The 27,442-nt window shown below is 50.4% G+C and overlaps 15 protein-coding genes and 1 non-coding gene across 16 annotated transcripts; 7 read left to right on the top strand and 9 right to left on the bottom strand.

The window, feature by feature from the left end:
* Nucleotides 1-224: 224 nt before the first annotated feature.
* Nucleotides 225-1,013, bottom strand: BCR37DRAFT_382644 (uncharacterized protein). The gene has a single exon (XM_040869920.1). The coding sequence runs from the start codon at nt 600-602 to the stop codon at nt 303-305; it is 300 nt and encodes a 99-aa protein (XP_040723133.1). The 5' UTR covers nt 603-1,013; the 3' UTR covers nt 225-302.
* Nucleotides 1,014-1,045: 32 nt separating this feature from the next.
* On the top strand, nt 1,046-2,364 carry BCR37DRAFT_394840 (uncharacterized protein; the record flags this gene model as incomplete). Its single annotated transcript, XM_040871532.1, has 2 exons — nt 1,046-1,132; nt 1,180-2,364. 2 exons carry the CDS (start codon nt 1,046-1,048, stop codon nt 2,362-2,364), a joined length of 1,272 nt encoding a protein of 423 aa, XP_040723132.1.
* A 27-nt stretch (nt 2,365-2,391) lies between these two features.
* On the bottom strand, nt 2,392-5,378 carry BCR37DRAFT_121337 (cortical actin cytoskeleton protein asp1). The gene has a single exon (XM_040865992.1). It carries the CDS (start codon nt 5,351-5,353, stop codon nt 2,420-2,422), a length of 2,934 nt encoding a protein of 977 aa, XP_040723131.1. The 5' UTR covers nt 5,354-5,378; the 3' UTR covers nt 2,392-2,419.
* An 854-nt stretch (nt 5,379-6,232) lies between these two features.
* BCR37DRAFT_350868 (bacterial-type extracellular deoxyribonuclease) lies at nt 6,233-6,915 on the top strand (the record flags this gene model as incomplete). Its single annotated transcript, XM_040868038.1, has 3 exons — nt 6,233-6,565; nt 6,607-6,677; nt 6,717-6,915. The coding sequence occupies 3 exons, from the start codon at nt 6,233-6,235 to the stop codon at nt 6,913-6,915; spliced, it is 603 nt and encodes a 200-aa protein (XP_040723130.1).
* BCR37DRAFT_382641 (uncharacterized protein) lies at nt 6,651-7,642 on the bottom strand. Its single transcript, XM_040869919.1, has one exon. The coding sequence runs from the start codon at nt 7,630-7,632 to the stop codon at nt 6,985-6,987; it is 648 nt and encodes a 215-aa protein (XP_040723129.1). The 5' UTR covers nt 7,633-7,642; the 3' UTR covers nt 6,651-6,984.
* Nucleotides 7,643-9,792: 2,150 nt separating this feature from the next.
* BCR37DRAFT_382639 (Alpha/Beta hydrolase protein) lies at nt 9,793-11,932 on the bottom strand. The gene is made up of 2 exons (XM_040869918.1): nt 10,515-11,932; nt 9,793-10,475 (listed from the first exon to the last, which is right to left on the bottom strand). The coding sequence occupies exons 1-2, from the start codon at nt 11,870-11,872 to the stop codon at nt 9,845-9,847; spliced, it is 1,989 nt and encodes a 662-aa protein (XP_040723128.1). The 5' UTR covers nt 11,873-11,932; the 3' UTR covers nt 9,793-9,844.
* A 263-nt stretch (nt 11,933-12,195) lies between these two features.
* On the top strand, nt 12,196-13,628 carry BCR37DRAFT_403500 (6-phosphofructo-2-kinase-domain-containing protein; the record flags this gene model as incomplete). Its single annotated transcript, XM_040872009.1, has 3 exons — nt 12,196-12,248; nt 12,289-12,365; nt 12,409-13,628. The coding sequence occupies 3 exons, from the start codon at nt 12,196-12,198 to the stop codon at nt 13,626-13,628; spliced, it is 1,350 nt and encodes a 449-aa protein (XP_040723127.1).
* Nucleotides 13,629-13,637: 9 nt separating this feature from the next.
* BCR37DRAFT_405576 (uncharacterized protein) lies at nt 13,638-14,388 on the bottom strand (the record flags this gene model as incomplete). Its single annotated transcript, XM_040872093.1, has 2 exons — nt 14,276-14,388; nt 13,638-14,231 (listed from the first exon to the last, which is right to left on the bottom strand). Exons 1-2 carry the CDS (start codon nt 14,381-14,383, stop codon nt 13,638-13,640), a joined length of 702 nt encoding a protein of 233 aa, XP_040723126.1. The 5' UTR covers nt 14,384-14,388.
* A 148-nt stretch (nt 14,389-14,536) lies between these two features.
* On the top strand, nt 14,537-15,388 carry BCR37DRAFT_350723 (synaptic glyco protein SC2; the record flags this gene model as incomplete). The annotated part of the gene is made up of 1 exon (XM_040868031.1): nt 14,537-15,388. The coding sequence occupies one exon, from the start codon at nt 14,537-14,539 to the stop codon at nt 15,386-15,388; it is 852 nt and encodes a 283-aa protein (XP_040723125.1).
* A 20-nt stretch (nt 15,389-15,408) lies between these two features.
* On the bottom strand, nt 15,409-16,998 carry BCR37DRAFT_389042 (Alpha/Beta hydrolase protein; the record flags this gene model as incomplete). Its single annotated transcript, XM_040870690.1, has 1 exon — nt 15,409-16,998. One exon carries the CDS (start codon nt 16,996-16,998, stop codon nt 15,409-15,411), a length of 1,590 nt encoding a protein of 529 aa, XP_040723124.1.
* Nucleotides 16,999-17,581: 583 nt separating this feature from the next.
* Nucleotides 17,582-17,665, top strand: BCR37DRAFT_t36. Its single transcript has one exon. It is a non-coding gene; the product is annotated as a tRNA-Gln (tRNA).
* A 29-nt stretch (nt 17,666-17,694) lies between these two features.
* On the top strand, nt 17,695-18,536 carry BCR37DRAFT_394831 (uncharacterized protein; the record flags this gene model as incomplete). The annotated part of the gene is made up of 2 exons (XM_040871531.1): nt 17,695-18,472; nt 18,514-18,536. The coding sequence occupies 2 exons, from the start codon at nt 17,695-17,697 to the stop codon at nt 18,534-18,536; spliced, it is 801 nt and encodes a 266-aa protein (XP_040723123.1).
* A 64-nt stretch (nt 18,537-18,600) lies between these two features.
* BCR37DRAFT_394830 (Na+/dicarboxylate, Na+/tricarboxylate and phosphate transporter) lies at nt 18,601-21,012 on the bottom strand (the record flags this gene model as incomplete). The annotated part of the gene is made up of 1 exon (XM_040871530.1): nt 18,601-21,012. The coding sequence occupies one exon, from the start codon at nt 21,010-21,012 to the stop codon at nt 18,601-18,603; it is 2,412 nt and encodes an 803-aa protein (XP_040723122.1).
* A 1,045-nt stretch (nt 21,013-22,057) lies between these two features.
* BCR37DRAFT_389040 (uncharacterized protein) lies at nt 22,058-23,254 on the top strand (the record flags this gene model as incomplete). Its single annotated transcript, XM_040870689.1, has 1 exon — nt 22,058-23,254. One exon carries the CDS (start codon nt 22,058-22,060, stop codon nt 23,252-23,254), a length of 1,197 nt encoding a protein of 398 aa, XP_040723121.1.
* Nucleotides 23,255-23,284: 30 nt separating this feature from the next.
* BCR37DRAFT_382631 (CAMK/CAMK1 protein kinase) lies at nt 23,285-24,725 on the bottom strand. The gene is made up of 4 exons (XM_040869917.1): nt 24,473-24,725; nt 24,334-24,430; nt 23,859-24,294; nt 23,285-23,820 (listed from the first exon to the last, which is right to left on the bottom strand). Exons 1-4 carry the CDS (start codon nt 24,645-24,647, stop codon nt 23,314-23,316), a joined length of 1,215 nt encoding a protein of 404 aa, XP_040723120.1. The 5' UTR covers nt 24,648-24,725; the 3' UTR covers nt 23,285-23,313.
* Nucleotides 24,726-24,850: 125 nt separating this feature from the next.
* Nucleotides 24,851-26,281, bottom strand: BCR37DRAFT_394827 (uncharacterized protein; the record flags this gene model as incomplete). The annotated part of the gene is made up of 1 exon (XM_040871529.1): nt 24,851-26,281. One exon carries the CDS (start codon nt 26,279-26,281, stop codon nt 24,851-24,853), a length of 1,431 nt encoding a protein of 476 aa, XP_040723119.1.
* Between the last annotated feature and the right edge of the window lie 1,161 nt (nt 26,282-27,442).

Genomic DNA, 27,442 nt, shown 5'->3' with positions numbered 1-27,442 from the left:
GTGCACAAGCTGTGAATGGACAACAAGCACCGGGTGGGTATCAACAGATGCAGGCACAGTTGATGATGCACCAACAACGCGTCTTGATGCAGAATCAGCAACAAGCTCAAGCTCAAGCTGCCGCTGCTGCAGCTGCTGGTGCGAATGGTAGCGGTGGTGGTCATGGCCAGTCTCATGTGTATCCGTACAAGCAGTGAGTGATGACCCTCCTGTAGGCTTTTCTTGTCCAATTCTTTTTTCCTTTTTTTCCCAATTTGGAGGGCGCTTCCCTCTTTGGGCCCGGCAGCGTGGGGGAGCCCAAATTAAGGGGAGGAGAGACACGGGCAATCTATGCTTAGGCCCATACTGGACTCTAGTCTGTAGCCATCACTTAGTACTATACTAACTGTAGTCTCTCCTGAATGGCTACCTGGGTATGCATACCTCCTGAGAGAGCCCCTGCATGCAAGATAGATTAGCCTTTTTCCGGACTGTAAAACAGATAGTTTGGTCCAGTGGTAGACAAAGTCCGTGCCAGGTATCGCGTATATCCACGCGAGCAAGACGAGCAAGATCAAGCTGAGTGCGGGCCTGCTTGCTTTCAGTCTCAGAGCCTCAGACATTCGCTGCCCTTCTCCTCCCAATCTACGTAAATCTGCCCACCGCCGCCCCCCTGCATCGTTCTATCGTTCCAACGGCCCAGGGACTCAGGGAGCAAGAAAGCCTAAACGGCCCTTGTTGGACAGTGAAGAAGGAAAAAAAGGGCGCTGCTGGCCTGTCAGCCCTTCATCACACTCAAACCAACTCCAAAAGCGACCGCGCAAAAAGGTCTTCCCTCTCCGCTCCCTTCACCTGGAACCATATCGCCTTCTCCTCGCTCGCTCTCTCTCATCGCAAGTGTACATTATACCAGAAGCTCTGTCAAGGAAAAAAGGCCTCAAAAACCTCCACCCCCTTATCCCAGCCGACTTGAATCACACACGGCGCGCTCTTCCTCTTCCTCGACACTCGTTGCGGCTTTGTTCTACACGCGTGCACCATTCACAGTTTGTATCTGTGATTAGCGATGCAACGATTGCCGCTACCTGGTCCAAGTGCGCTTGGTCACGGTGCTCCTCAACCGTCACAACCTGCGCCTGACTTTATGCTCCGCGTAATCATCTCCAAAACCAACACCATTTCTGGCGCTAATACAGGTAGGATATCCTTGAACGATGGGCAGGATCAGACGATACACTACGGATCGTTATGCTTGCCAAAACGGAAGAAGATAAGCTCAAGCAAGAAGTCATGCGCCTTGAAATCAGACGCACAGAGATGGAAATGCTCAAGGAAGCGCTACGTGGAGGCATTCAACCTTCCCTTGTTCCACAAATCTTTCTAGGCAGTGGTCATGTTTCTGCGTATTACGCGAGTCAAGCGCATTTACAGCAACAAGCAACGGCTGCGCAACAGCAACAGCAGATGCATGCTGCGGGTCAACAACCCGGGGGGTCACCCACGCAACGTTCCTTCCCACAGGGACCTCCTCCACCAGGCCCTATGCCAGCTTTTAAACACAGAGCTACGCAAAGCCTTGCCAATGCCTCTCCACGCAGTCTCCCAAAACAAGAAGCCTATACACCCACTACGTCACGCGAACGAAACGACGTTGCGGGAGCTGCTGGACCACAAGCAGGTTCTGGACCAACAGGGACTATTCATCAAGATCAGGAACTGACTCAAGAACGTGCACCATCGTTGTACTTTCATCACTGGCAACCACCACAGCAAAGTCCGAGTCATGCAGCCGAGACGGGTGAGCAAGCGGCGTCTGCTGCAGTGGCAGCCGTTCAGGGCGGTTCCGTTTCCGGTGGTACACCTCAACCAGGCTCTCCGACGCCTCGAAAGAAACGGTTGACTTCACAACAAGTTCTCAACCCAATTCAACCAAGTAATGCACCTTCACAACCTGGTAGACGATCACCCAGTCGTGGAGGAAGTACGAGTGGACATTCGAGACATCGCTCAGAAGCGAGTATCTTGCATACCCGATTTTCAGAATACCTGCCACCGGCCGTCCCACTACCCACACCGACAGCCGGCAGCGCAACCAATACACCAGCCCTGCAACAACGTGGACAATCGGCAACGTTTGGCCCAACGGGTTCTTCAGGCGGTCCATTATTAGCACCAAGTCAACAAGGTGGACAACATCAATCTGGATTCATGCGCAGTAGTGAGCGGGATCTACCACCACCCCAACAACAACAACAGGGGTCTGCACCAGTGAGTGCGCAAGAACTGGATCAAGCGCGGAAACGTAAACGTGGTGCTGATGCGACGCCATCAAGGTCTGCTCTACCTGCTGTAGAGGAACAATCCAATGCATCACCAAAAGGTTGATGAAACAAGTTGACAATGCTACGAAAGGAAATATAATACAAAGAAAGGCTCAATCTTATGCTTGAGCAGCCTTTTCCTTCTCATCTTGTAATTCCCTCGCTGCCTCCTCAGCCGCTTCTTCCTGCTCTGAACGTTCCCTAAGACACGTCGCTTGTGAGACTTCCTGTACACGCTGCAACAACGCCTCACTCGAATTATCCAACAAGCGTGGCAAGAAGCGTTTTGGCATTTGCACACGATTGAATTTTTCCTCCAACTTGCCAAGCACATCCGCTGGATTCAAGTGTCGTGTGAGTGCTTTGCGTGGTTGTACGGAAATGCAATGTTTTGCATCAAGTGAGATATCGAGTGGATCAGCGGCATAACAACCAGGCGATAAAGTGATACGCACAGAATACTCCTTCCCTGCAAGTGCACCCTCCGTCATGGGTTGTCGTTCAAATAACTCCATATTAATCTGCGTCAAGTAGTCCAATTCTGGAATCTCATTGCGTGCGAGTTTCGTTGGGATTTTACTCTCAAAGATGCAGTTGAGCAGCGTGTAGATGTGTGATTCTTTTGTAAAGTAAATGAAACACCCTGCATGCTCAGATGTCTGTGATGCACGCGTATCGGAGATCATTTGCTTCAAAAGAGGCATGCTTGTAAGGAGTCCAATGTCCAACTTTTCCGCATCTTCAATACCATACTCTTGGGGAGAGACAAAATCAAATAGCACTTTTGCAAGGCGATACAGTTCGCGCAGCTTGGTAAGTCCGGGTTTGCGAGATTGTTCAGTGCCGCTGTTCCCCTTTTCACTCGTCGATACGGCACGAGACGGACCACGACCACTCGACATGCCAGCGCTGGAAGATTGGATGGATGCAGTATCTGGGCGATCAGAGGAGATGCTTGAGCGTTTGCTGTTGAGGTTTTCGTCTTCGCGGTAAACGTCCGGATCGCAAAAGATGGTATCCAGAAACATGCGATTATGCAACGCATCATACTTCATCGTATCATACAGCTCAGAGACTTTTGAAGGGTCGACCTTATCGACATCACAAAATTCACCAAAGAGCTTCTCCCAGCGTTCCTTGAACAATAACGGGTCTTCATTGCAGCACCAGCGAATCTGGACTTTATCCACCTCGGCGCCCAAGTCTGTCCAATTTTGTCGCATAACGGCACGGTGATACTTCATGAGTTCAATCACATTCTGCATAACAAGCCATGGCTCTGGCTGATCTTTTGGCCATGTGAATTGTGGCGGTGCACGCTCACCGGTCCGCAAAAGTGTCTTGAGCTTCTTCTTGACCTTGTCCATCATATCCTTTGCCGCATTTGAGTCATCCAATAAATCCTTGCGTACTTCCATAAAGTTTTCCGGTAGCTTGTCTGTGTTGAGGAGTGCTTTTGCGTAAATCTCAGCTGACGCAGAGACACGACGTTCAGAGGAAGTGTAGATCTTGACGTGCTCCAGACACTCTGCATTGAGGATACTCAAATCATTGCGGACATTATCGCCAAGGTCTTTTGACTGATAGCGCGCAGAGTGCGTGAACTCACCACCCCACTTGACAATCAGCTGCAGCTTGACGAGTTGGGAATGGTCGTTGTAGGAGGGCTTGACTTGGACTTTTGTGCCGGGCAATTCCATCTTTTTACCGAGCGCTGTTCGTAGTTGTAGCAGCTTGTCTGGATCCTCCGACTTGAGCTCAATAGCACGCTCTGTGGCAGCCAGTACAATACGAAGCTGCTCGTTGCGCAGGATGACTTCCTCGGTATGACCTTGCAGCAAGGCAACAAATGGCTCACTCTTGAAGGAATACTTGAACTTGTTTTTCGGGGTTCGATCCGCATGTCGAACAACAGACACGAATGCTTTGAGTTGCCAAGTATTGTGCTCTGAAGCTGCAACGGCAGCAATACTAGGCTGCACCACACGTTCGCGCAACACAGACTTGAACATCTTGCGAAGAATGGTTGCTGCGCGATAGTAATAGTCATCGTTATCCTTAACAAATGACCAGCCATTCACATCAATCACATACGACCTGCCACCAGCACGTAGTAAATCAAAGCCACACACAGCTTGTTCGAAGTAGGTGCAAATCTTGGAAGCCATTTCAGCTTCTGCTTTCGTGAGTTCAGTGACGTATCGGATTTCCTTGCCGTGCGTATTGCGACGGACGAGTCCATCCACCACGGGAGATTTGCGCGTCTCTGCATGATAGTAGCCAGGACCCACTGTGTAGACCTTGACATCTTCTGCATTATCCACATCCATAAATTCTTCATACAGGTAAGAGCCATCTGTTCTGGGTGCGTTGAGTTCTGGATCAAATTCAGACGCCTTGTTGCCAATCTTGCGAAAGAGTCGACGACCACCACCGCCTTTGCCGCGGGGATAATATACATGGATGTTGTGGTCTTCACCAGAGACGGGTTTCTCAACATAGGGTTTTCTGATGAGTTTGCCGTTGATGCTGAGGGTGTCGTCATCCACCATCTTGACTTCTGGTTCGGGGACGTTTTGGTTGAGCTTGACTCCGAGTCGTTTTTGCATGATACGAGCCACCTCGGAAGAAACACGCGGTCCGCCATCTCTAGAGCACTCAAGACGGTATGGTGTAGGGATACCAATCGCTTCAAGTAGTTGCAGCACGAGTCGACGGTCAAAGAGTACTTTCTGGAACTGTAGGTTGTTGACACAAAAAGGTTTGCGCAGCGCAACATAGCGTAATGCCTTGTCTAGCGGGAAACCAGTAGAAAAGAATGAGATGAGGTAGTCGCAGTGCGGCCAGTTTTCAATATCCTCGTCTAAGATGACCTTATCACCAAAGACGATCGTTTCATAGTCGCCTTCTGCCATGAGTCGTTTGAGGATGTTGCGGCAGGGTTTGGAGCGTGCTTTTGCATCCATGGCGCAGACACCGACGACTTGCTTTTTAGGAGCATTGCGATCTCGCAGGGAGGGAGCTGGCGAGGCGGGAGGTTCAGGTGCGGACATGATGAGTTGGTGGTGGAGGAGTAGATGATGTGAGGATGTTTCGTCACAAACTATTTCAGCATACACAACGGACAACAAGCCAGATCTGACTGTATCACAAGGGCCCCCTGAGCTGGTGTCTGCTTCTACTGTCTTGTGTTCTATAGCGCAGAGAGATCTTCAGCTAAGATGATCCGCTCTTGGCCCCGTATCAGCCTGCCAAAACATGGGATCTGAGCGGCTACGTATGAAGCGCAAGGTAGTGTCTGTGCTATAAAATCTAGTCTAGCTCTACCTTGTACGCAAGCTCATTCTTTGAAGAACGAGCTGTCAGAGATATTCATGGCAGTATGGCATGGTTGCCACGAATGACAGCTACCCTTACACTCCGCGAACACTCAAGACTATAGGTCGGCATATGCCATGAATGCTTGTCCGCTTCTGGTCCGCACAGAAGACAAGTCCACATGGAAGGCTATCTTCATGCACATGCTCTCCTTGAAGCTGTATCGCATCGTCGCTTCTTCCGACAACTGACAGATTGCAATCAATCGAAACGCTACAAATGTCTACGTGCACGGCCATCTGCGCAATCTCGGAGGCTGAAGCCTTGTTACCGAGCCTGACTCCACTGTTAGTCTCTACTACCTGAGTCTACCTCACTGTCTTTGCTGCTGCTCAGCCTCGAGATCTGCTCGGGTCGTCCCGTGGGTGCGGGTCTGTGCAGATCCATCTGATCGCCAGCCAATCGCAGCGGCGCCTTTAATCTCGTGTCGCCTGTCAAGATCAAGTACACCACTGGCAAGGATCGCGGGGAGACTTGAGGTCAGACGTATAAAGGCTGCCTCGTCGTGCTTCTCTATACATCCCATCAAAAGACCTCAAGACCATAACAAAGACATGCAGTTCCAAATCCTCGCCCTTGTTGCTGCTGTCCTTGCTGCACCCGTCCCTGCCCCTGGCGGCATCCCTAGCGCCTCGACGGCTCAAACACAATTGAATGGCCTCACAGTCCGTGCTGTTGGTTCACAAGATGGCTATTCGCGAGACTTGTTTGATCACTGGATCACCATTTCAGGCGCCTGCAACACTCGAGAAACAGTCTTGAAGCGCGATGGAACGAATGTCGTGACTGATTCTGCGTGTGCGAGTACTTCGGGATCGTGGTTCTCGGCGTATGACGGTGCGACGTGGACACTTGCGTCCGATCTCGACATTGACCATGTCGTTCCTGTAAGTCATAACTGGACGGAAATACGAAGCTAACGTCTTAGTTGAGCAATGCATGGAAATCAGGTGCCAATACCTGGGATTCTACCAAGCGTCGCAACTTTGCCAACGACCTGTAAGCTTGTCTTTCCTAAGCGCAGCAAACTAACAATAGAACCCGACCTCAGCTCATTGCCGTGACAGACAACGTCAACCAGGCCAAGGGCGACCAAGGACCCGAGACGTGGAAGCCATCTCTCACGTCTTACCACTGCACCTACTCCAAGATGTGGATTTCCGTCAAGAGCTACTATGGCCTTTCCGTCAATTCTGCTGAAAAATCGGCTCTTCAATCGATGCTCAACACTTGCTAAGCATCTTCTTTCGTATATATATTCAGCAGCATCATAGAATCATATCTATCACAGCTTGTCAACCCCAAGTCAATCAGATTTGACCAACTCTGCAAGATACGTGCACCAATCCTCAGGCGTCCATGAACTACTGATTTTCCCTTCCACCAGTCCATTCACCAAGACAGTCGGTGAGACATGGATGCCTGTTTGCCTTCCAAGTTTGATTTGCTGCTTGAGCAAGTCTGTGACGCGATTACCACCATTCGTGGGAGTCTTTCCAGGTGCCGTCTTGTCAATCGATAGCAAGGACAATAACTCCTCACGCGTTATAGAACCATCTGATTCAGGGACGATGATGTCTGCCAAACGATTGTAGGTCTCTTGACGCGTCTCATGAGCAGTAGCTGTATCATAAAATTCCTTAGACTTCTGAAATAAAATACTTGCGACATGCCACCATACATGAGGAGCATGACGATTGATAACTGCTACTGCAAGCGATGCTTCATGAAGAAGCGTAGAACTTGGATGCCATGGTTGAACCTGGTTCCTAAACAAGAACTGAATCTTCTTTAGGAAGGGCTTTGGTCCGTGGTCAGCGTTCAACACGTGATGGAACAGCGTATAGAATAATTTCTCAGAAAAGGGGCAGACAAAGTCTAGGTAGAGCTCGATGACATGTGGATCTGATGCAGAACCGTAGCGCAGTGCAGACAGAGCCGGGTTGAGCGCCATGATTAGTACGTTGTCTACTCGAGCTTGAACTTCCTACAATCAATTCGCTAGGACACGTGGATCATTCATTCAGATGCCTTACAAGTCTACAGTAGCTCTACTTGTCTTCATCAGAGACTTCCCCTACATCGGCCGTCTCTTGATGGTTGGCAAGTGCATCGAGGTCCATATCAATATCCGCCATGTTTAAGTCCAACTCAAATCCAGCATGTCCATCTTGGCCTAATCCCAAGACATCACCCTGAGCGTCCTCATCCTCACGATCCAAGGCACCAAATGAATGCATCCCAGACTCATCCTCTCCCTTCTTCTTTGACTCATCAGACACTTCAGTAGCTTTAAAAGCTTGCAACAAAGCTTGCGCATGCGTTTGTGCCGCTTGTTTTTGTAGAATTTGAGATTGCTGTGCTCGCATGAGTTGTGCAGCTTGTTCACTTGCCTTGCTTGCCGCTGTTGCCGCTGCTGCTGCTTTCGTATACACACCAGGTCTTTTACCATTTGCAACATCACTTGTACTACCATGACTCGATTGACTGCCTTGACTCGTTGGCTTGTCTTTTTCCTTTTCATTCTTTGCAGGCTTGTTGAAGTCTGCTGCTGAGCGTTTCTTTTTTGATGCAGTCGTCGTGGTCGTGTCTTGTGTTGTCGTAGCTGAAGTATTTGGCATAGGTGGCATCCGTGTGACGATGTTTGCGAGCAAAGCAGCTGGACCTGTCGCTTTATGGAAGAGCGGCGCCAATTGACCCCAACAATCCGCCATTTCAAGGGTTCGCATATGACGCGCCGTGATGCCCTCTCGCATCACCATACGTTTCCGCAAGGGTAACTCTTGTCGTGTATTCTCAGAGTCAGTGCGAGCAAGGGTGCCGGGGATGGTGGCATCGAGTAAATCAGGTGAAGCTGCTGTATCCGCTGCAGAGATGAGTGGATTGGGTCGATCTTTGCCGGCTGCTGTTGATTGGATATTCTGATCCACTTCAGGTCCAGGAGAGGCATCATCAAACAAATCATCCGTACTCGAGCGATCTTCCAGTTTTGGTCGTTTTGCATTTGGCATGGTCATTGGCATGGCAGCATCTGTCACGCGCCGTTTCGCAATATTCGCCTCTTTATCCTCACTCGTTGGTGCAGATGGCAAATCCTTTTGAGCAAGGGGGTCTTGAATGCTCCGCCGACACAACCACTCATCCCAATCTTGACCGAAAAACTCCCAACTCTCAATCTTTAGGGGCCCTTGTAGACCATTTGTAAAGATGAGACGGAGTTTACCCACCACCTCGACTTTTGTTAGGTTTGGGAAGAAGTAGCAAAGTGTCGCTTGTGGGCATTCAACAACATGATTGCCTTCCTTTGTATAGTACTCGCGCGCATCGTGAAAGGTCAAGTTGAGTTTTGCTACTTCCTTGTGTAGGTCGTAGTAGTACCGCGGTAACAACGGGGTGGGCATCTCATAAATTGTTTGTTCACGATGCGGTATGGCGTAGGTACATACTGCGCCTTCCACGTAGAAATCTTGAACAAAGGCTCGCCATGCCTCCAGCGCATGCGGTTCTTCAAAGGTCGCAAGTTGTTCACAAAAGTTGAGGAGTCGCAGGATGGCTGTACCAAGACGTTGCTGTTGCGGTATCAATGGCAGAGGTTGTTGATGCAATTGCTGCTGTTGCTGCTGTTGAAGCATCATTTGCTGATGGAGCTGCATCATTTGTTGGTTTTGGTATTGCGCTGCAGCGGCCATCTGTTGTTGCTGTTGCTGTTGCGCTGGATTCAAGCGCTTTCCTTGCGGCAACATGCCTTGCGCTCCTTCAAAGCCAGGCCGCCCGCCAGTTTGTATCCTTGGCGGCTGCTGCTGCTGCTGCTGTTGCTGTTGCTGCTGTTGCTGTAAGGCGGCCATTTGCGTTTGCCTCTGCCGCAACATACCCCCAGCAGTATATGTCCCCTCTGCCGCCAAAACCTGAGCGATAATTTCCTCTGAGAGGTGATTGGGTCGCCTTGTATGTGCGGCTTGATTGTGCGCCTGTCCTCTGTCCGTCGTTGCTCCCTCCTCTGCGTCTATCCTGCTTGCTTGCTGTCTACTTGCCTTGTTGCTGTCGCGGGGGATTTTTCGGTTTGAGTGTCCTCTCCCTGACAGATGCAACTCACACACGCAACCAGGAACAAGATGCCAAATAGTTGAAATAGATGGACTTGCTACTGCTACTGCTGCTGCTAGACTTCAGCTCCTCATACTCCCTGCAATCCCGCGCGTGATTTGATCACGACGATTCGCCAACAATTCATCCTGGTCCAATAGATGCTTCGTCTCCCAGGGCCGATGTGCACCCTTCCCAGCTTCCCCTGCAAGAACACCACCTCCTCCACGCTTCTCAGTCCGACGAGGCTGAGCAGGTGTCATGACAGGCATCGACATACTGCTACTACTACTCGGTCGACTTCCAACTTGTCCTGCATCCATCTGTAAGGCTGCAAATGCAGGCGATGCAGGCTCACTCGCACTCCCACCCTCTTCATCTGGGTCGGCACCCGTGGTGAACATAATCTTCTGATCTGTTGAACGAGATCGTCGGATACGTTTCGAGAGTTGAAGGGCAACATCATCCTCCAAAATTTCCTCCATCCACGAACGACACCGAGCAATGGAATTTCGAGCTTCCGGTAGAATAGCACGCATCTGAAGGAATCCATGGGAAATACCACGGACGAGTGTCATTTCAACGTATTGTCGTTCATCGACGTTTGCTGTGGCAGAGGACATGGAGATATCACGACGACGTTGCGCAGCGGCTCTTTTGGCTTCTCGAATACGACCTGCCATGATGATTGTGTCATCTGCAAATGGATCAACCCTGTTGTTAGCATTTTCCTCTCAGGACAGAACCACGTACTCGCCACATAAAAAGAAGGTCTTTGGGAACTTTGCGAGAATATCGGTCGGTGCGCGAATGGGTGAGAGAAGATAGTCTGTCTCAAAGTCTGGCTTATTGTCCGGCCCGACATACAGCAAAGCCATAGCACGCATCATATCTGCTGAAATAATGCGATCTTGGAAAAACGACACGCGTGAAGTCATGACGAGTTTAGCGCCATTGGAAGATTTCCCGGCGTCTTGCACGCGTTCGTCCGGGAAGACTTGGAGGACACTCTTACGACGTTCGTGCTGTCGTTTTGAGGCCATGGCACCGAGTTCTCCATGAGATTCCTGTCTCAATAATCGCAAATGATCCGCCGTCATCCAACTTGTAATGTTAAAGTCAAGGAATGGGTAGATGAGGACCAATCCATCCGGCACTGGAATCTTATCTCTGTGCGCCGCATGCGCATTATGTTCCAGAATCAAGATTGTGACGGCAGAGACATAGTTGCCACCAGCAGAATCACCCACCAATGCACATTTCCGAACACGCGACATGCCAATACCCAATCCGGCACCTTTCGTACACATAATCGCCTTGTATGCATCCAAACATTCATGAATGGCGTATGGGTATCGCTTTTCAGGCGCTTTGCTGTAGTCAATAGAAATCAGGGGTACCTGCAACTTTTTGGCCCACGACATGTGTGCATCATCGTGTTCTCGAGGAGACATACTCACAAACCCACCACCAGGAAAGGAAATGACGACTTTTTCTTGAAGGCACAAGGCTTCCTCTGTGCCGTCAAAGTAGAGCCATGCCTTAACAGGTGCGCCGTGAGCGCGAGGAATCTCCAATTTTCGCACAATCTTGATACGTGGACGTAACAGTTTCAAGACTGTTCCTAGAATGGGCGTACTATTCTTTTCCCACGACACGCGCAATTGCTCCGTAGTGATGGTTGCTTTAATCTTGCGCACTTTTTCATCTGCTTTTTGTGCAAACAAGAGGTAGTAGAGTGAAAACAAGAGTGAAAATAGGTGACGCAGCCAAGCAGGTCGTAATGGCATGGCTGTCCAAAACCCAGCATCCAGCGCAGTCAAGAGCCATGTAGCGCGAAAGAAACTGGCAGAGTACATGTGCGCCAGGGGTTCCGGTGCTGCTAGACCTACAATTGCGTCGAGGTGACGTACAACGTAGCTGAGGTTGAGGATGATGAGGAGGAGTTGCCAGGGCGTGAGGGCGCGTTGGAGTCTTGCGCTGAGTGCGCGGATCATGGGTGGTCCATTTGGGTTTGAGCGGTTGGCGTAGATGAGCCAGAAGAGGGATGTGCCCAGGACTTGTGTCTTGCGCCAGGATGTGCTGGGTCTGCCTAGGAGGTGGTCCAGCATGCTTCCCTCTGTTCTGGCTGATGTTCCAGTGAATGGATGTGCTGGTGGTAGAAGTAGTAGTCGTAGTAGATGCAGTTGTCGCTTCTTTCTCTTCCCCAGAATCACATGCAAATCACGCAGCAGGACATATACATCTATATAAGCAGATAGAAGCAGCAGTGATGAGTGGAATGGGCCTTCATATACTCTTCTCTCCGTGTACTCTCTCTGTGTACTCCCAATGGATTTTGTCTTATGTGACTGCCACTTTCTCCACTCTGCCCACCCACAAGACAGACCAGCATCAACTGCACCAGCTGCATCCACTCCCATCGCATCCAGTCATGCCCGATAAACTCGGCCCGGCTGGCAAAGCCATGGCAGAAGTCTATGCCACGTACGCCCTCCCTTCCATGCACTTCCCATCTAACCCACAGCGCCAATGTCGACATCCAGCTCTGCGTATGCATGGTCGGACTACCCGCCCGTGGTAAAACCTATATCGCCGAAAAGGGTACGCCCGTTACTTGATGCTAGTTCTCATACTAACAACAAAGTACGACGATACCTCCAATGGCTCAGTGTACCCACCAAATCCTTCAATGTCGGCAACTATCGTCGCAAAACCAATATGCCCTTCCCCTCAGCCGAGTTCTTCAACCCCGCCAACCCTGAGGGCGAACGGGCGCGTCAGCAAGCAGCGCAAGCGGCCGTGGATGATATGATCAGTTGGTTCAAAGACGAGACTCACGTCGTTGGTGTTCTCGATGCAACCAATTCAACGAAGCAACGGCGGAAATGGCTCAAACAGACGTGTGACGCACATGGCATTGCCGTTCTCTTTGTTGAGAGTGTGTGTGATGATGAAGACTTGATTATGCGTAATATCCTCGAAGTCAAAGTGAGTAGCCCAGACTATGCAGGGCAGGATCCTGAGAAGGCTTCAGCGGATTTCCGTGAACGCATCAAGAATTATGAACGCGCATACGAGGCTATTGATGTCGATGGGGATGAACAAAGCTATACAAGTGTCAAGATGATTAATGGCGGTAATCAAGTCATGGTCAATCATGTCAAGCACTACCTCGAATCGCGTATTGTCCACTTCCTACAAAACCTACACATCAAGCCTCGCAGTATTTGGCTCTCGAGACACGGCGAGTCGCAATTCAATGTTGAGGGGAAACTCGGCGGTGATGCACTACTCAGTGATCGTGGCCGGCAATACTCAGAGATGCTTCCGGAGCTTGTGAAGAAGTCAACCGGTGGTCTACAGGATTTGAGTGTTTGGACCAGTACACTACGTCGCACCATTGCCACAGCGAAGCATTTGCCCTTCAAGAAGCTTGAATGGAAAGCGCTCGATGAGCTGGATGCCGGTATCTGCGATGGTCTCACTTACGACGACATTGAACGCCTCCACCCAGAAGAGACCAAACGCGACAATGACAAATTCAATTATCGGTATCGCGGCGGCGAATCTTACCGCGATGTGGTGATCCGACTCGAACCTATCATCATGGAGCTCGAACGCCAGGAGAATGTCATGATTGTCTGTCATCAAGCCGTCTTGCGCTGCATCTATGCGTATTACCACAATATCCCACAAGATGAACTGCCTTACATCAATATTCCGCTACACGAAGTCATCAAGTTCACGCCCAAACCGTACCATACAGCAGAAGAGCGGATTTCCTCAGGCATCTCAGCAGTCAGTACGCATCGGCCTAAACCGGCGAAAGTCAAGGCCCTTGAGATTGTGGAAAATCTCAAATAGAGCAGGGGTTTAATAGTCACCTCTGTGATTACTCTTGTACCATCTCCCACGAACACGTTCTTGTACCACTTCACTTGCATCACCAGCATCTTGCTCCCACGTTGCCATGTCCCATCGGCTCCATCCCCAAACGTGATTCTTGATGTCTGGTTTCTTATGCGGTGATATAATGAGCAACCACCGGCACTTTCGTGACAATGCATCAAGACATGTCCAGAGTTCACTGGACGTCGCAACGAGATGCAATGCAAATGATATGATGCATAGATCAAAGCCACTCTCGGGAATCTCCCCAGTTTGTTGAAAGTTGAGTGCATGAAAGGGAATGGTGGGATGCGCTTCTCTGAATGCCGGCTCTGTAAATGCATCCGTCGCTACAATCTCAGGCGGTGATAGTGTCGGATCAATCGGCGTCACTGTGAGCCTTCGACTTCCCTTGCGTTGCTGACACGCTGTGAACCATTCAAGCAAGACCGTCGACGCTTCTCCTGCACCGGCTGCCAAATCAAGAACTTTAAAGGGAGTTGGCTTTTCTCGCGCATAGAATTGAGTGAGTGCGTTCCATAGCATCGTTCTGATTGCGCCATAGCTTGGATTGCGATACTTGGTATTAGCACATTGATTGTAGTGGTGAAAGAGAAATGTACGGTGAGTGCGACTGCTTCGTAGTACTTGTCTACGCCGAAGGAATAGTTTTCGCGCATGCTATGGGACAAGTTGCCCTGAAACATGTGTCTGCGCTCTGGCTGCGACATGATGATAGCTGTACTGTAGAGATGCGATGGGCAGAGTGTAGAAGACGAGAAGCGCTGTAAACCTTTTTGGTGAGCTCTCCTCCATCCCCAAACTCCAAAACTGCCAACAGCAACGACTCAACACACACACACACCATGAGTGAGGGCAAGTCCATGATCACCGTCTCCCTCTCTGCAAAGGGCAAGAAGGTAGGGAAACTACCAGCATCCCTCAGCTCCTACAAAGGCGTTCCTGCCTCGGAGCTTGTCCAAATCATTGCCAAAAAGACGGGCCTCAACCCTAACCGTCTACGCCTCAAGCAAGACGACAAGACACTCGACAACAAGCAGATCATCTCGGATGATGTGCATCTCGTCGTCAAAGACCTCGGCCCACAGATCTCGTGGCGAACAGTCTTTGTGTGTGAGTATGCAGGACCCCTGCTCATCCACCCACTCATCTTCTTTGGGTTGTATGACAAGCACTCGTCTGCTCAGTACATCACCCTCGCCATGGTCATGCTGCATTTCTTGAAGCGAGAGTATGAGACAATGTTTGTTCACCGTTTCTCCGCAGAAACCATGCCCTTCTTCAACCTATTCAAGAACTGTGCACACTACTGGATTATTGGTGGTGCACTCCTCGCTTGGTTCACCTATGGCCCAGCTTATGCTGTTGAGACGTGGCAATTCCCAAAAATTGCAGTCTTCACTTTTGTCATGGGAGAAATGTGTAACCTCAAAACTCACAAGATTCTACGTGACTTGCGTCGACCTGGCTCAACGGAACGTCGTATCCCCTATGGCCTCGGCTTTGACTGGGTGTCGTGTCCCAACTACTTTTTCGAGATTTTATGTTGGGTTGGAATTTCTGCAACAACAGGATCACATGCCGCTTGGGCCTTTACGATTGTCTCTGCTGCACAAATGTGGCAGTGGAGTTTGAAGAAGCACCAGCGATACCTCAAGGAATTCCCAAAGGATTATCCAAAGGACAGAAAGATTTTGATTCCATTTGTGTTGTAGTTACAGATTACAATACAATCTTAAAAGCTCAATACACTGAGCAAGTTGCGCTTGACGGGGATTGCATTGTTTGGCATATCCGGTCCAGTCTCAAAGTAATCCTCATACACACCACCACAACCAAACGTATATGCATCCGTGCGATTGAAGAGCACTGTTGACAAGTTACGCTGACCAATGACAATCAAATCATTGCCCTCTGGGTCTGCAGTTGACCAGTTGTATGCGCGCTTGAGACCGTCTGATGGACTGTCTGCAAACACCGTCCATGCATCCTGCATCAGCTTGGACGTGGCAATTTGCTCGCGAGTCGCATTCGCCACTCTGCTCAAATTATACGTGCCAAATACCATGCTGATTTCAGATGAGTGGAATGAACCAAGTCGTGAGCCAGGAGGATTCAAATTAGGCCATTGACCTTGGTAGCGGTACTGCCAAAGTGGTACACTGGGTGTGACGTTGAATCGATCGCCTACAACTTCACCTGCTGGACAGGTAAATGCAACACGCGTAACAAGTGCCTCAGAACTCACACCATACGAACCGAGCGTCGTTCCTTCATTTTCGTTGGTACCAATCAATACTGGCAAAGGGGCAAACTCGCCGCGGTTGCCCTTGGCCAGGTACTGAGATTGGTTAAAGACATTAAAGTCATTGGGTGTAGGCAAAAAGTTGTTGGAACCGGAAAAGTTGCGTACAGCAGCATACAAGGTTGTAAAGTTGACTTGCTGCAAACATTTGAATTGGCTCTGCACATTGGCCGTGGTCGTGCCGTTTGGTGCACAACCAGTGCGGTTGGCAATCGTATCCCAGAGAACCTTGGCAGTTGTGGGATTCGTTGAGGAGATACTGCTCGTCAGGAATTCACTGCCAGATTGCATAATGAGTCCTCTTGCAATAGGGTCGAATTGGTAGGCGTACGGCCAAGCGCCAATAGATGCTGCACCAGCACTCTGACCAAACAAGGTAATTTTTTCAGGGTCACCGCCAAAGTTGGCAATGTTGTTGTATACCCACTCCACAGCAAGTCGCTGATCCTGCAATCCAGGATTGACATCGCGTAGCTCGACCCCTGAACCTGCAGTTGGGAAGCCAAACATGTTGATGCGGTAATTGACACCTACAATGATGGTGTTGTTTTGGTCACGTACCCAATTACTGCCATTGTACAGGGCAAGTGCATTGCTGCCTCCAGTGAAACCACCACCGTATATCCAAACAAGGACATTGGCGCCGCTGGAAGAAGTGTTGAGTCGGTCGACAGAAGGTGCCCAGATGTTGAGTGACAGACAGTCCTCGCCATACTCTCGCCTAGGACCACCCAAGTCTGAGCCATTTTGACCACCGAGCTCAGGACACGAGGGACTGTACTTGGTCGCATTAAAGACGGTTCCCTTGGGGATCGCCTGGGCTCGTCGAGGCGGCCTGAAACGAAGAGTACCGTTGGCAGGTGCACCGAAACGGATACCGAGCCAAGTACGAACGCTTGCAGTGGTGTTGAAGCCTCGGAACGTGCCAACATTGGTGGAGACAACTAGTGGGTCGCTGCTGTTGGCCTGGGCAGCAACTGCAGCGAGTGCCGTCAATAGAAGAGCACCTTGCATCTGCATTGCTTCTCGAAGTATCAATACCGAGAAGAAGAGACTGGCAAGAAGGATGCCGTTAAAGAAACTGGGTGAGTTGAAGGAGCAAGAGTTTCAGCTCCCAGGAAGGTGTTTATATGTCATTATTGCCCAAATGTCGTGTGACACTCCAGGTTCTCGGCAAGCACCGAATACGGACGGTCGCACGAAGACCAGCCAATCAGCAGTGGCATTCGTCGAACGGCCAGCCCGCTCCAAAATGCCAAGAATGGATCCATCATCGTCAATGGCTGATTCATCAATCATGTCAAGGACTCAAGAGTCAAGGTCGATGTGCAATTTACAGTGCAATTTACAGTGCAAGTTCAAAGTTGTCTGAAAGTGTCAAAGTTGGTCTGCAAGGTGTCTGCCAGTCAGCGGCGCCTTTTGATCAAGAATCACGATCGAACAACTGCAAATTGACCGGAGTGTAAAGCTGCAGGCTTCAATGTGCACGGGCTCTATGGAAGCTTGTTAGTCGTCACGATATAAGCAAAGAGAACCCTAACCCCAAAATTTTGAAAATTTGCGGTTGCTTTCATAAATGAGTAGCCTTGTTTGCGAGAACTGCGGTTCTATAGTCTAGCGGTTAGGACATTCGGTTCTGACTAAAAATTATTTCCGAATAGCCTGGGTTCGATTCCCAGTAGGACCTGATTTTTTGGCTGCCTTTCCCTACTACCCATGACACTTGTTGTCGATGCTCACGTCCATCTCTGGACAGCTAGTCGTCTACAGCATCTACGTTGGCTCACTTCTGACTCGTCCCTCAACAAGGCTTGCACGCTCGCTGACTATGCCAAGGAGTTTCCTGCTCAGGTTGCTGTATTTGTAGAGTGCGATGTCTTTGAATGCAAGGATGATAGCTATGCTCTTGCCGAAATTGAGGAAGCATTGGCCTTTGCAAAAGAAGAAGGACCCACCAAAGTAGGAGCCATTGTTGCATGGGCTCCGATGCTTGCGTCACAAGCAGAACTTGCTGCTTATCTAGACAAGGTCGATGCGACAACACACAGGGCAGGGCTCGCTATCGTACGAGGCTTCAGGTATCTATTGCAGCAAAAGCCTCGTTCCATCTCACAACATCCTCACTTACGCAGCAACCTTGTATTTCTCGAACGTCGATGGCCCAAGTGCGTCTTTGAGCTTGGCATTGACGTGCATCGAGATGGAGTGCAAGTGCTTGACGATGCACTAGTCTTGGTCCAGACTGCACCTGGCATCAGTTTTGTCATTGATCATCTCGCCAAAGCAGACTTGACGCAAGCAAGCATTTCAGAAGCTTACAAGCAGGGCATGAAAGCTCTATCCAAATTTCCAAATGTGCACGTCAAGATCTCTGGATGTTTGACGGAAGTAGAGGTGTCAGGGAGCTTTGAAGAGGTGCTGGAGCAAAGTCCCCTCGTTGCCCACCTTTCATTCCTTCTCAAGACATTTGGCTCCAGCAGACTCATTTGGGCGAGTGATTGGCCAGTCTTGACGCTCTCACCCATCACGTCCAAGCACCTCGTTCAACGTTGGTTTGACTACTGCAACACGCATCTACACTGTCGAGACATCTTTGGTGTCAACGCAGCACGCATCTATCAATTATAGCCCAGCTACCTTGGTCAATCCAAATCCAACCGTCGTGACAACGCCAAATGCTAAAAGACTCGCCGGCAAGCCACTCTTGAGAAAGTCCTTGACGGAGAGGTACCGAACACCCACTTCATTCTCCATCATAATGGCCGTCATGTTGGGAAAGCCCGAAGTGGGTAATCCCATTGCAGCAGAGGCCATCATGGCTGCACCCAACACAAGCAGTCGCGGGTGTGGGTCTTGCTCCATGGATGCACCAACTTGTGCCACAATGGGCAAGACAATCAATGCAGCGACGGTATGCGAGATGAAAGTCGCCACCACTAGAATCAACGCTGCAAACACTAAAAAGACGCCATAGAGTGACATGCCCTCCACGCCATGCCGTATGGCAAGAGCAATGGTTTGTAACAAGCCTGAAGAACTGACTGCCTTGCCGAGTGCAATGCCACCCATGGCCAAGATGATGACTGTCCATAGGAAATTGTTGAAATCTTCCTTCGTCAAGATTCCAGTACCGAAAAAGACAACGAGCGGAATGAGAGCCACGACGCCCATATCACCGAAGAAACCCTCCATAGAACGCTCTACACACCAGAGTGCAATAGTCAAAAGCGTAATGAAGCTGATAAAGTATTGCAACCGAGTAAATTCATCCTTGCTCGCACGAATCGGTTGAATAACTGTCCGCTCAGCCCCCTTTTTGCTTCGAAAGACAAATAGCAGCAAAGCCCATATAAGCAGAATTGATAAAGTGCATACTGGAATGGAGATAAAAAACCACTGGCCCCAGCTTGGTGGTGGCGACATGTTTTGTAGAGCGACAATATTCTGTGGACTTGCAATCGGTGAAGCCATGCCACCGACATTTGAGGCAAGTGCAATGCCGATGATGAGACACTTGGCGAATTCTGAACCATTCGGCAAGGTACGAAGAATAGGTTGAATGATGGAGAAGCAGAGAACAGGCGCAGCAACGTTAGAAATCCACATACTCGCGAATGCCGCAACGAACATGATGGCAAGCAAGACCATCCGTGGATTGGTCCCAACACGACTAAGAATCTTGGTAGCGAGCAATTTTGCGATATGGTATTTCGAGAGTGCTGCAGCAATGCTGAATCCGCCAAGGAGGAGCATGATGGTGGGCGTCCACATGGCACTAAAGATGTACTTTGTTGCGGCTGGGGCTCCGAGGCGGTGATGCTTGGCGTCGTCGCTTCTCACGACCCTGAGCAAGACGACAAGTAGCGGTACGAGCAACGACGTTGTAAAAAGAGGAATGACCTCGGTCGCCCAGAGCAGTGAAACAAAGATGAGCAATGCCAAGCAGTTGCTCTGCTCAACAGCTTCTAGTGTAGGCAAAAATAACAAAGCAATGAAAACGCCAAAAATGACGAGGAGCGTCCACAGCGTCGGATTGCGTAGCACGACAGAAAGCTTGTTGGTGGACTTTGCATTGCCAGTATCTTGGCCCAACAATGACCTGAATTGATTGACGGATGCTGCTTCAGCACGTCTCTCAATGTTGATCATTTCGCGCCAAACGGTATTGCGTTCCCAGACAACATGCTCTCTCAAGTACGTCTTGAGCTCTTTTTTTGCAGTCTCAAAGTCGTTGGATGTGACTTTTGCGTACATTTTAGTTGCTGCAATGATTTGGCTCGAGAGTTTGTTTTTGGTGTCTTCCTTGAATGGATAAGTGTCTGCCACCTTGGTGAGATAGCCGGACCGCAAATCGCGATTCAGGGTCTTGTCGAACTTTTTGAGGGCTTTTGCGAACCCAGTGCTGTTGAGACTGGAGAAGGAGCGTAACTCGCACAACTCGACATAAAGCGACACGACACGCTTTTTGAGCGCTATCTGTGTTTCATACTCGGCAAACGCATCAAAAGGATCTTCCTCATCCTCGTCGTATTCGTCTTCGATAGCAGACTCGCGTGGCGCGTTCGAATCAGACGACTGTGTTGAGATGTTGACGAGTCGGTTGTCTTCAGTTGACGAACGCCGCTTCGTCTGACTGCCAGACATGGTTCTTCTGCGGTGACTGCGCGCAACAGACGGCCGCTGCTTTCGATTTGCAGTATCATAAGGGCTTGCAAAATCGCCATAGTCATTCTCCGCTTCAAACGTCGATAGCTCTGCATCAATCTCTTTGAATTTGTCAAAGACTTCTTGCTCTTTCAATTGGTAGAAGCGGTCAATCTTGACAAGCTCTTTATCGAGTGCGCTCATGAAGCGCTGGTCGAGCTCTTCATCACTTGCACTCAACAACGTTTCCGCCTCTTCATCCGGCTGTACATCCCCAGACAAGTGCGCCTTTTCTAGCACGTAGATGAGCTTCTTGAGGTTGGAATAGGCAATGTAATTATCCGCCCACTCGGGGACTGCATTGAACTGCAGCGAATGCGAAAACTTCATGGATCTCTGCGCGCGCCAACGAACGTGCCTCTCTAGCGGCTGTAGCTCAATCTGCTCAATGATGCCGGCAGGGACTTGGTGTTTGTACACAGATGTGCGTCCAGAGTTTCACGACGCTCAAGCGTGTGAGTTTTGGGTGCGCTCACGTGTTTCTGCTGGGGAGATGAATCAGAATCTCGTAGCATCCTGGCTGCATTCATGCCAACGCTCCCTCGGTACTCGATGACAAGTTGACAACTCACTCTCGAGAGCCGGTGTAGTGCCAGGAGCCAAATAGAATACAAACCGAAATGGCATCTGTGAACTTAGTGCTTAGTGTAGAGTGGCGCAGATGTCAGACAGATACATGATGCATCATGTACGCTTCGACTGATGGAGGCACCGTCGGCTATTGGAGGTACCGTGGACATGGAGTCTGGGCCCCTGTCGTAAGTTGACTCGTAAGCTGTAATTCGTGTGCACGCATGCTTCAGACTACAGTCTACGTCAAACTTGTAGACTACTAGCTCGAATACCACCAGGGTGGGCGTCGGAGCATTTCCGTGCCTCGTGGAACTGGGACCGGGGCATGATGATCCGCTATTCCTGCCCTCATGCTTTAGGCTGCTTCGTCGTTTTTCTTCTTTTCCTTCCTTCAATGAGGCCTTAATTTGCAGCAATCTCTGCGCAGTCAATCTTATGCAGGAACACGCTGCATGATCCACGATATGAGACAGATATAGAGACAGCGAGAAGACCTCCAGGGAGCAGTAGATGGAGCAATAGATGGGACTAGCGACTCTGCTGGCTGTGTCCGTCCGTATGCCCTGCCCAATATGTCATGTACCAGCCTCTGCCTATGTGAGACCTCGACACATCCCCGGACGGAGGCGCGGGCGGATAGTCGAGCGAGCAGCGGGCCTTCCACCTGACATGACATCAGGCCTGATCCAGATTCTGCCAATTTGGACTCAGAACAGCCCACTTTGAGCAGGCGTAGCTCTCATCCACGGCCGCAGATCTGACGCTGACACGAAGATGGCACTGCCAGAGTCGCTAAGTTTACATGGTCCATGCGCTCCATGCTCAGCCCGGGATTTCCTACCAACCGGCCGGCGATGCATGGATGGATGGATGGAGTCTGAGGCTTCAGCATGGACTCAACATCTCTATATCGGCATCCGCTCTCCCACCTCTTACCTATCTACCATCCCCCTCGACACACTCTCCTTCCCGCCTACTTGACAACATACACTCTCATTCAAGCGACCCAATGTCCTTCGTGACCTCGCGCTCCACCCTCGACACCCTCATGGGCCCGGCCCTGCGAACCTCTGCACCCGGCGAAACGCTCAATACTCCAATAAACTCGCGACCTCTCCGTGACCTCCGTATGCGCTCAGAGTCCAATCTGCTGCGTACAGCGACATCGACATCAACTGCTACTGCTACAGCGACAGAGGAAAAGAGACTTCAACGGGCCTACCAGCAGCAGCTGAGAAATTTCAGTCGTCCACTTCCAGGTACCTACGTTACACCAACACCACAGCTACCTCAACGGAACCATAGCGGATGGCAGATGGAAGACTTGCATGCTGCGCAACCACGGCGCCGTTCCTCGCGACACAGCTTGAGTGGTGGTCGACGCAATCGATCGATGGTCGAGTTGTCTCGTCGCAGATCCTCCCTTGCGCCTGTCGTCGAAGTCGCTTCACCTTGTGATGAACGGCCTAGCTTTCTGATGGATGCAGATCTATGCACTGCGCTACCTGTTGGTCAAGCAATGACGCGCGAGGCAGCAGAAGATTTAGCTGGTCCTTTTCCTCATCGCATTCATCACCCGGAACCCCTGACGGCATTTACGAGAGTGCCACACCGGACAGCATCGAGCAGTACAGCTGAATGGCTTGTACGGCATCATGGTAGTGGCAAGAATTCTCCGCGAATCGCATCGCCGCCTCATACACTCGCCATGGATCGATCAGCTGCTCTGCACGCAGCAACTCTGTCACCTGAGGCATTGGCAGAGTGCTTGGATGCATTGACGGTTGAGACGCCACAACGACCAACAGACTGTGCGACACCGGGCTTAGTTGCGAGTGGCGGTGATTCAACAGATGACAATGACTCTCTTGCAGAAAGTACTGAGAGTGCTACTTCCTCCGTATTGCCAGCGACACCGACGCCTGCTGCCATCAAGAAGCATGTCCGACGAGCAAGTTTGACGGGTGATTTGTGGCGAGGCTTGAAGAAAGCCTTTTGATGTACATACTTTCATAAAAGTGTAAATTTATTATGATAATCATGAAAAGGAACTTCTTTCTACTTCTCTGGCTGAGCAGGACTGACTGCTTCAGCATCAACCTGTGCTTCCCTGACCTTCGCCTTAACAACCTCTGCAAACACCTCCGAGTGGCTCTTGAACTTGCGACCAACGCTATTCTTTCTAACATGACTCGTCCCACCGCTCGCACTGTTCGATGGCGCCAATAAGCGATCATCGATACTCATCTGCGAAACTGCCTGCGAGACGCTTTCTGCATCTGTTTGTTCGTTTGGACCCTCTTCCTCGTCACTGACTTCCATCGCCTTGAGTCGATTCGCTAAACGCACCATCTCAATAGCTTTACGGAATCGTTTCCTTGCATTGAAACCAGCACTGACGTTTGGTAGCAAGTCTGAAGTGGTGGCAGTCTTGCCAGTGAGCCAAACATGCTCTTTTGCTTGTTGTGCCGTTTTGCGCTTCTTTGGGTCTGGGTTGAGTAAGCCGAGGATGAAGTCTTTAGCATCTTCTGAGATATCCTTCCAGTACTTTGTATGAAAGACAATCTGGAATTAGCCGAGGACTTGTTTACTGAGAGACATACATCAGCACGACAGGTTTCTGCAATCAGCTCGTCACGGTCTTCAGCCCTGAATGGACTATACCCACACAAGATGGTATAGCAAATGACACCGAGTGACCATAAATCAGCAGGATACGAGTGTCCCGTACGTTTCAATATCTCCGGTGCTGCATAACCATAACTACCAGCCATAGCCTTGAGTGTTTCATTCTCCGTTTGCAATTCCTTTGCAATTCCAAAATCAGCCACAACGAGAGAAGAGTCAAATTCGGGTGTGAGATAGAGTAAATTCTCTGGCTTCAAGTCACGATGAACGATATGACGTTCATGCAGGTACAAGACTGCAGAGAGGACTTGGTTGATGAGTGTGCATGCATCGCGTTCTGTAAACTTGCCAAGTTCGCAAATACGATCGAATAGCTCGCCTCCAGTCGCCAAGCTCGTGACCACGTAGAATCTGATGGTTAGACAGCGTTGATTAGATGACAATTCATACTTTGTATTGGACTCAAAGTGCTCCTTCAAATGTATAATGTGAGGATGGTCGAGCGTTTCCAAGAGCTTAATTTCATCATGCACCATGTCCTCATGTCCTACTCGTCAGCGCTCCATGAATGCGCAAACTCGATACGTACCCTTGACGGTCTTCTTCTCGATGATCTTGACGGCAACTTGTCCAAACTTGTCATGCGTCGCTTCACGCACAATACCATACGTGCCTGCGCCTAATGTCCTTCCCATGCGATAGTGCTTCTTTTTACTGTAAGACTCTGGCTGCCCGATAGAGTGCAGCAGGCCCTTGAGCGGCATCTTGAGTCGAGTTTAAGGAAGGCTCAGCCTGGTCAAGCGATGCGTAGATGAGGGTCGCGTTGTCTTGTCCGTCGTCACTCGAATCGCGGGACAGAAAGTTGCCAATTGAGGCTGAGTCTGCTACAAACCAACACTCTGAAGAGAAGTCCACGGCAATAGTCTATAGAATATACCACACACAGGCTGAGAGAGAGAGGGAGCATCTAGACAAACAGCACTGAGCAGTCAGATTTACCCTCTGTGCTCGATGGAACCCGCCGTCTACGCTCATACGACGGCCTGTGTGCAGACTCAGGGGCACCAGTCTTCGTCGATGCTGCTGTCAAATTGGGTGATGCAGTTTGCGGCGATCTAGGCGTCGTGCAAACTGAAGAACGTGCCTTCTCAGGCGACACCGGAATAGGCTCATGAAATGAAGTCGAGGCCGTGTAGCAGCGTGCTTCAATCACAGTCGACTTGCGATTTCGCTGCCTGTCTTCTGAATTCTTGCGTACGCAACGACGAACTTGCAAGGGCGTCTTGTCTGCCTCAATACCGCTGCTGTCGAGCAATGTCTTGTCCTTTGGCTCCAGTGCAGGTGGCGGCAACACAAGATCGCTTGAAGGACGCTGCTGATGCCATGGAATACTAAAATTTGGCGGTGGAGGCTGCAGATGCGTCACTTGGTCAATCGTACCCCTCTGTCCGTCAACACCCGTGGTTGTTCGACCACCCACACATGTCAAAAATTCGGAGGGATAGTCTGTTGGCGACACGGATGTCTCTTCAGAACTGCGATACAAGTCTTTGTACGGCAGTGGCTTGCGCTTTCGTCGCTCTGCACTCATCCGACGGATAATGGCACTCTCCGTTTCTCGCTGAAACATGACCAACGACGTCAAGACACTGTCAAAGTCAGACGTGGATGTTTTGAGCGAAGTGATAAAGGCTGCCGTTTTAGTTCGCAATGCAGCGATATCCGGATCATCCAGTTGCGTCTCCATCTGCTTCAGCGATGGCGTGTCTGGCTCTCGCAAGTCTGTTGTGGATGGAGCCCCTGTCTGTAATCGCAGCAACTGCAGCAACGTATCAGACTCTCGCGCAGTAGGCGATGAGATGCGGTAAGAGGCCGGGGGAGGGTCAAGAGACAGGTACTCTCGTGCAGTGACAAAACTACCGTCTGATGTACGTGGCGGTTTGAAGAGGTTGCTGGTACTCAACGAAATCGGATCAGATCGGATGCGTTGGCCAGTATCGCCCCTAGATCTGGTGTCTAGCCTTGTAATGGGTAGCTGCGGTACTGATCCCAATGGGCTGATGGGGCCAGCGTCTTCCTTTAGGTTGGGCCTTGAGCGTGTTGTCAGGAATCGTTTGACTTTTTGCGCTAAGGATAGCGGACGACTCCCACTGTTTGTTGACGGTACGGAGAAAACTTGCCGGTCAGAGGCAGCCAGGTCATTGGATGTCCATGCGCTTTGGAAACTGTGCTGTCTGGGTTGTGGAAATCTGCTAGTAGGTGTACCCGTTACGGTCGCACTCCGACCGCGAAGTGAATGCTGTGGTGATTGGAGCGGCATGGCAAGAGCCTGTTTCCGGGATGCGGTCGATGGAGCTGTTGAGCTGTTGCTGGCCTTGGAGCCCGATGGACTGGTCATCCTGGGTAAAAGTGGTCTTTTCGTGTTTGTGCGCACGGCACTGTCTACTTATTGAAGGAAGGCATGGACAAGTCCGATGGCCCTGATGAGCGGGCAAGACTGTCTTGGCAGAAGAAAGTGCCCCCTCCCCTTCTAGACTCAGGAGCCTCTCTAAATGGTCTGCGACTGGTTCGTGTGTAGAGTAGGAAGCCCAATTGCGCGATGTGCGCGTGGGAAAGTCAGGGGTGAGTGACGTCGGGCCCCCTTCTCCCTCCCTCGACACACACCACAACTTGCCTAATACTGCGCTCATATGTATCCTGTGTCTTCTAGACCATGTGTACTGCTGGAAATGGCAAGATAGCTGTGCGCTGTATGCTGCGTGGTTGCAGCTTACTTGCTTCGCGGCAAACCCTCCAAAAGCAGCGCATCCGTTGAGCCCGCTGTGTCTGAATAGTCACTGCTCGCATACTTCACTGTGCACTTCTGTGTCCCTTATTCATGTGCCAAGGCCATGTGTCTGCGTCGATTTCCGAGACTTGCTGTGGGGCAAACCCATCGAGTCATCTCAAGACAGACTCTTTGTGCTGGATTCACGACCGGAGCAAGTGCTAGGCAAGTCTGGCAGCTTCAGAGTCAGTGTGCTGTTTACATGCTGAACTTGTAGACACCATACTGAGACTGACGTTGCCTGCCATTCTGATGTACTTGTCACTTGATGTAGTCGCGTACCTTTAGGTTCAAAAAGCCTTCAAACAAGCGCAGTAGCTTCTTACGGCACTGAAAAGCCCTGTAGCGCTGTGCTCTTCGAGACTTTGCCCTTGGAGATCTATTCTTTCGATGTATAAGCCCTGCATGCCTGCATGGAAGCTAAACTCCAACACAAGTCAAGCAGCAGAGCCGATGCATGCAGCAGAGGTCGTCAGCCGTCAGTAAAGGAGTTTCCCTGATGTCTGTTGCATACAGAGTGTCGAGCATGACAGATATCGCAGCCTTTTAGCTTTTGGCTAGATGCGGCCATTCATCCAGCAAAAGTGCTTTGCCCTTCACCATCTGATCAGTCAAGAGCCTGCATACCTAGGTATCTTGGCGCCGATGGAAGCAATGGCAAAGACAAGTAGAGCTGAGCTCTAGTCCAGCGAGGAGCGAGATTGTGCTGCGGTGCACACGAGCTTGCAATCG

This window comes from Protomyces lactucae-debilis, assembly GCF_002105105.1.
Source record: "Protomyces lactucae-debilis strain 12-1054 chromosome Unknown BCR37scaffold_19, whole genome shotgun sequence".
Classification (NCBI taxonomy): Eukaryota; Fungi; Ascomycota; class Taphrinomycetes; order Taphrinales; family Protomycetaceae; genus Protomyces; species Protomyces lactucae-debilis.
The sequence above is the reverse complement of the archived record's forward strand: the minus strand, read 5'-3'. Positions and strand labels throughout refer to the sequence as shown.

Bases quoted from the DNA above. Each gene is read 5' to 3' on its own strand.
- BCR37DRAFT_121337 (XM_040865992.1), bottom strand. From the start codon at position 5,353: ATGTCCGCACCTGAACCTCCCGCCTCGCCAGCTCCCTCCCTGCGAGAT.
- BCR37DRAFT_382639 (XM_040869918.1), bottom strand. From the start codon at position 11,872: ATGCTGGACCACCTCCTAGGCAGACCCAGCACATCCTGGCGCAAGACA. The intron at 10,476-10,514 runs GTACGTGGTTCT...TGCTAACAACAG, and splicing joins ACCTTCTTTTTATGTGGCGA to GGTTGATCCATTTGCAGATG.
- BCR37DRAFT_382644 (XM_040869920.1), bottom strand. From the start codon at position 602: ATGTCTGAGGCTCTGAGACTGAAAGCAAGCAGGCCCGCACTCAGCTTG.
- BCR37DRAFT_382641 (XM_040869919.1), bottom strand. From the start codon at position 7,632: ATGGCGCTCAACCCGGCTCTGTCTGCACTGCGCTACGGTTCTGCATCA.
- BCR37DRAFT_382631 (XM_040869917.1), bottom strand. From the start codon at position 24,647: ATGCCGCTCAAGGGCCTGCTGCACTCTATCGGGCAGCCAGAGTCTTAC. The intron at 24,295-24,333 runs GTATGAATTGTC...TCTAACCATCAG, and splicing joins CACTTTGAGTCCAATACAAA to ATTCTACGTGGTCACGAGCT. The intron at 23,821-23,858 runs GTATGTCTCTCA...GGCTAATTCCAG, and splicing joins CAGAAACCTGTCGTGCTGAT to ATTGTCTTTCATACAAAGTA.